Source organism: Momordica charantia, assembly GCF_013281855.1.
Source record: "Momordica charantia cultivar OHB3-1 chromosome 3 unlocalized genomic scaffold, Mcharantia_2.0 BLBB01000003.1, whole genome shotgun sequence".
Lineage (NCBI taxonomy): Eukaryota > Viridiplantae > Streptophyta > Magnoliopsida > Cucurbitales > Cucurbitaceae > Momordica > Momordica charantia.
The window spans coordinates 16,222,097-16,228,096 of record NW_028275161.1 but is presented as its reverse complement, the minus strand read 5'-3'; the positions used below and the strand labels follow the sequence as shown (position 1 = coordinate 16,228,096).

Sequence of the window (6,000 nt, the reverse complement as noted above, 5' to 3'; positions counted from 1 at the left end):
TTGATTGATCGTCTCTTAACTAATCTTCACCATCACGGAGCCAAATCTTTTCCATGATAAGAAAAAATACATAAGAAAATATCACCCTAATATTAATAATAAGAATTAAAAAAATTAATGGTAAAATATTTAATTAAATATTTTTTATAAAATTTTTAATATTTGTAAAGTTTTTAGAAATATTTTTTAGTACAACATGTGGGGTGAGTCGAATTCACTTATTGGTTTGAGATATATGTCAATTACCACTAAACTATGTCATTTTGACACATAAACAAAATGTTTTATGATATATTAGTTCGAAATATTTGTGGATATTGATGTTTTATGATATTTCTATAAATTTGATACCTCTACATTTCTGTCCTATCAATATATAAATGTCAAACATATTTCATGTTGCTCTCAATACCATCATCACTAGCAATTAGATTTTGGTCTCTATATTTTCGGTTTTTGTTTATTTTGGTTCATGTACTACCTATTTTGATCTTTGTTTGCAATAATTTAACACAAATTTTATGTGCAAGAGAAACTCTATAAAAATTAGAAAGTGAAGAAGTATTAAAATTATAAAGTAGAGAAATGTGATAAAAATAAAATTAAATAACCAAAATAGTCTCTCCTTGAAGCATAAGACGACATAAACACATATTTTTTAAACAATAGATACTAAAATAAATAAAAGTTAAAATACCTAGACAATAGCTTAAATCAAGAATTTTCTTTTTAATAATGTTTTATTTTAAACTTATTCCAAATATATATCAACCTCAAATTATTTCCAAGAATAATACTTGGAAAATGATAGATCATCTCTTCGACTTATGCCATTTCACAATTTTTGAATTGCATTGCGTCTTGTTGGCACCATGTGGTTTTTTTGTTTTTTTTATTCTGGTACGTTGTCTCTTAAAAAAATGACTTATGCCAAAATTGTACAATGTTATCACTTTGGTACATTTGTTAAATATTTATTTTTTAATCTAGATGTCATAAATTTAAATCTTTATTGTATCACTTTTCCTACAGAGAGATCATATGTAAAAAAAAAGAATAAAATAATTGTGAGGTGGCACAAATCATCTATTAATTTTAGTATTATTTTAAAAACATCCCCCTTTCAACCAAACCGTATATATTATATATATTTCGAGTAACTTCCACGAATTTCCTCTATTTATGTTCTTAGAGAAAGAGATTGATAGCATAGCAGCCATCGAACACACAGTAACCACATGTCATAAAGAGGAGATTTCAGAATCAGAATCAGAATCAGAATCATGGCGCTGGTGCCAACCACGGCGGCGAACGATGCTCAACTGATAGCGGAGGTGGCCATGGCCACCGATTCGTCTGCACCCACCGTCCGAGCCACCGTCGTTCAGGCCTCCACCATCTTCTACGACACTCCTGCCACTCTAGGTTCCCTTTTCCTCACTTCCACTTCTATTTCCTCCTTATACTCTTCGAACAGCCGCATGAGATATGTACAAATTGGATCATTTCATTAGTATAGTTACAAATTGGATCTTCTTCTGCCAAGTTAACCAAAACCCATCAATGAAATTGGGGATTTTCACAAGTAGATTGCGAATGTTTTAGCATATGATCATGTGGGTGTTTTCTATTTTTTGGAGGTGGTGAAAAGAAATGTAATAGTTCTGGTTTACATGGACAGATAAGGCCGAGAGGTTGTTGGCTGAAGCCGCTGGATTTGGTGCTCAGATTGTTGTATTTCCAGAAGCCTTTGTTGGTGGCTATCCCCGTGGATCAAATTATGGTGTTTCCATTGGGAACAGAACTCCCAAGGGGAAGGAGGAGTTCCGTAAATACCACGCAGCAGCGATCGATGTACCTGGTTAGTCTTTGTTTGACTTTATAGTAAGTCAATTTTGATGGCTCCTGTGAAGAGAAAAGTCTTGCTGTATTACTATTGATGATTTTAGGTTCAATGGATGTTGTTACTTGTTAGGTTCATTGTCTAATACCGATTCTAGAAGGCTGACTTCCTTCCTCCTTCATTCTCTATCAAACTTTATAATCTGATCATATATTAATATTAAAGTCTTAATATAGCCCAAAGAGGCAGCTCGATTGGCAAGGGTTTGAGGTCTCTTGATCATACTGATTTAGAGGTCTCAAGTTCGAACCTTCTGATAAACTTAATACAAAAAACTCTTGATCATACTATAAGGATAGTACTATGAGGAGTTAGTGATGTCAATTTACTCTGGCTGAAATACAACAAGTCTGTTGTTCATGAAATGCGAAATGGGACAGTAGCCCTGTTTAAGTGACTCCTGCAATTCACAACTAATGAATGAGAAACATTTGTTAAGATTGCTTCAAGAATCTATTGGCATTTCTTAGTTTCAGTATTTTCAAAACCTTTCATACGTTTGCTTACATCAAGAATACAATATTTTGAAGTTTTGGAAGCTATAGCCAGTTTCTGTCTTAGGTGCTGTTTAGGTGTGTTTTGAAGTTTTTTGTGGTAACAATGGATGGGGATACAATGCAGGTCCTGAAGTTGATCGATTGGCAGCAATGGCTGGAAAGTACCGAGTATATTTGGTAATGGGGGTGATAGAGAGAGATGGTTACACACTGTACTGTACTGTTCTATTTTTTGATCCTCAAGGTCGTTACCTTGGTAAGCACAGGAAACTGATGCCAACCGGATTAGAACGTATAATCTGGGGATTTGGTGATGGATCAACAATTCCTGTTTTTGAGACTTCAATTGGAAAAATTGGTGCTGCCATTTGCTGGGAAAACAGAATGCCACTCCTGAGAACAGCTATGTATGCCAAAGGTTAGTTTTTTTTGCTGGGAATTACAAAAGTCCAGACCTAATTGCATATTTTCATTTTTTTTTTCATTGGACTGGAAACTGCTCACTAAACTTAAGATAGATAGAAGTGCAAAAATATTGACAATGGGCTACCAAACGTAGCCCTAAAATAAAAATTATTAAAGAGGCTCAAGTTTTTATGAAACACTAGAATGATGGTCAAACACCAGAGTCGGGGATTAGCCCATGAATGCCGTTAGACTGCAATGTTAATTTCTGGATCAGTATAAACCTGTATCCTTATAGGTTTGGAATAATTTTGTTTCTCTGGTCCATTGCAGACTATTTTACCGACAGTGGTCTATTTTGCACTTCCATTCTCAGAATGTGTTTGGTTAATGATATTATATACAGCTCTTTTATTTTATGCTTTTGTTTCAACTACATCAAGTTAAAAAGTACTTTTCACTTAAATCAGATGCAATTTTTCGTATCACACAATATTTTCATTTGTATTAACTATTAAGTTCTGTAGTACCTAAAAGATAGAATTTTCTCAATTTCTTGAAAGTTGCATCAGTTCAGTTTATGCATTCTTTTTCTTTTGCTTAACAAAAGTTGATGTCTAGAAATCGACTTATATTTACGTTCATGTATGTAGGCGTTGAAATATATTGTGCACCTACTGCTGATTCTCGGGATACATGGCAAGCATCGATGGCCCACATTGCTTTGGAGGGTGGATGTTTTGTTTTGTCAGCCAATCAGTTCTGCCGAAGAAAAGACTACCCACCTCCACCAGAATATGTCTTTTATGGCATAGAAGAGGACCTCACCCCAGATTCTGTTGTTTGTGCTGGGGGTAGTGTCATCATATCACCATCAGGGACAATCCTAGCTGGACCCAATTACGATGGAGAGGCACTTATCTCGGCAGATCTAGGTATGTCAAGACGTCCTTGCTTATAATTGTCAAAGCTAGTATATAATTTCATGTTTAGTGATTCATATAGAAATGTTTAATCTTTAGAAAACCTTCTATTTGACTCAAGTCTCTTTCTTCTTCGAGGGAGTCCTGGAAGTCAACTCTTGGATAATCCAATGATTCTGATAGTCAATGAGTCCAAAAACCTCCATTCCAAGCTCTTATTCTATGCTTCATCTCTTTTAGCTTCGACCATAGTGAATGGCCTGGCCTCCCTTGTACAAATTGATCTTTCCACTAGGAAACGAAGCGAGAAAGTTTGGATGAGTTGACTAACCATTCTAAGAAAGGCCACCAATACCAGCTACTAAACTTTTAATAAGAGATTGGTCTTCAAGCCAGACATTTTCTGTCAAGAATGGAGGACTGTGGACTGGACACATAATCAAATCTCCCAAGCAAAAGACGATAGTATTATCTGCAAATGACAGTGAGAGAGGTGACCCAAATTCCAAATTATTTCAGATAGTGTTAACTGTTCGGATTAGCCACCTAGATAAAAATAGTTGCACTCTTTAAATAAGCTTCTATGATGTGTCATTCTGTAATGGAGCCCACAACGTGTGCTATACCGAAATGGAGTAAAGAGGGTCCGCTATTTCAAAAATTTGTTTCCTTCTGCAGCCGAAAATCATAGAAAACAGAGGACTTTTCACTAGTAAAAAATGTATTGATTTGTTTTCCTTTAACATCCTTGCCAATTCCTTAAACTGAGTATTTGCTAGCCAGTAAAATATATCTCCGCATGCCACTCCTACAAAAGGATCATAGAGGTTATCTCAGGGTTAAAAATATGTAATTTGAAACTGTAGGAATCCTGTTCTTTAGCAGGGTGCAGTAGGAATTACTATTGATCCATCCCAATTCCTAACAAGTTTTAACTTTTTGAGCATATTTTGTTATCGACTATCTCCCTCTTCAATCTGGTGATTATGGATAGTTTTTGTCATGACTTGCGTTCTAAGTCGAACACTAATTTTGATAAGAATGAATGATAAACAGATCTTGGAGAAATAGTGCGGGCGAAATTTGATTTCGATGTGGTTGGTCATTATGCAAGGCCTGAGGTGCTTAGCTTGACTGTGAAGGACCATCCTACAACCCCAGTTACTTTCACATCTACATCTGCCAAAATTGAAGATTCTTGTAAAAAGTAGTATGTTCTCTTGTCAAATGCTTCAATTTAGTTTCATACAGCATTCATGTGCTGTTCCTGTTGTATTGTCTCCTAATCATTCAAAACCATATGTACCATAATTCTGTACGAATTTCTCATCGTTGGTTTAAATATCATCTTCTGTTAATTTACTCTTTACTGGCCTAGATTGATTCATGATGTTGGATTTAGGTAGATCAAGATTTTAATATTGGTGTCTAGAGGTTAATTGAAGGTTTTCATATCGGAAAGGGCCAAGGATCGGTTCAATAATCTTCAATTTGCTGTTGACACCATCGGAGTTTTAATGGACTCTTTTGTTAGTCAATCTTAGTCTTAATAAAATCTTGCATGTTTGAGAAATTCATTTTATTATTTTTTTCTTTTAGTACATGGGAGTGGGGGTTCGAACTCATGACCTTTTGGTCAGAGATAGGTGCCTTAACCATTTGAGTTATGCTCGGTTTAGCGAAATTCATTTTATTATTGGAACCAATGCGACAACATGCTAGAACAATTATAGTAAAGGGTTTAGAAGAAATAAGTTCAAGATGGTTACCTACTTAGAATTTAAGATTCTACGAGTTACTTTAACAACTAAATATGGTAAAGTCAGACGATTGTCTCGTGAGATAGCAATTATGAAGATATAAACAGAATTGGAAAGTGGCATGTAGCTGCTCGCTCTTTCTAAAACTGCAATAGAAGTGCCTTCTTAATTTTCTCATTTATATTAAGGTTAAATTTCTCTTCATTAAACCTTTCTAATAGGCTTTCCATCATCAATACTATTCAAAATTGTATGCTTTAATTTTACTCTCTCGTCAACCTGAGTATAGTACATCTATTGAGTATAGTACATCTATAAAGTAACCTTGCAGATTTTAATCTCCACTTCACTCATGGTTGATAACTTTAAAAACTCAAAATAATAAAAACAAAATGAAAAGGAAAAGAAAAAAACCATCATTATACTATTTATTGTGACTGCATACATCTTTGTAGGTTTATTAGGAAAAATGGGAAAATTACTCATAGAGGTTGATGAAATCATACTCTACA

At 34.6% G+C, this 6,000-nt stretch overlaps 1 protein-coding gene across 1 annotated transcript; it reads left to right on the top strand.

Annotated features, from left to right (window-relative positions):
- The first annotated feature begins 1,171 nt into the window (after positions 1-1,171).
- On the top strand, positions 1,172-5,090 carry LOC111012712 (bifunctional nitrilase/nitrile hydratase NIT4A). The gene is made up of 5 exons (XM_022286962.2): positions 1,172-1,425; positions 1,682-1,861; positions 2,525-2,818; positions 3,459-3,740; positions 4,785-5,090. Exons 1-5 carry the CDS (start codon positions 1,284-1,286, stop codon positions 4,937-4,939), a joined length of 1,053 nt encoding a protein of 350 aa, XP_022142654.1. The 5' UTR covers positions 1,172-1,283; the 3' UTR covers positions 4,940-5,090.
- The last annotated feature ends 910 nt before the right edge of the window (positions 5,091-6,000 follow it).

Bases quoted from the DNA above. Each gene is read 5' to 3' on its own strand.
- LOC111012712 (XM_022286962.2), top strand. From the start codon at position 1,284: ATGGCGCTGGTGCCAACCACGGCGGCGAACGATGCTCAACTGATAGCG. The intron at 2,819-3,458 runs GTTAGTTTTTTT...TCATGTATGTAG, and splicing joins AACAGCTATGTATGCCAAAG to GCGTTGAAATATATTGTGCA. The intron at 3,741-4,784 runs GTATGTCAAGAC...AATGATAAACAG, and splicing joins ACTTATCTCGGCAGATCTAG to ATCTTGGAGAAATAGTGCGG.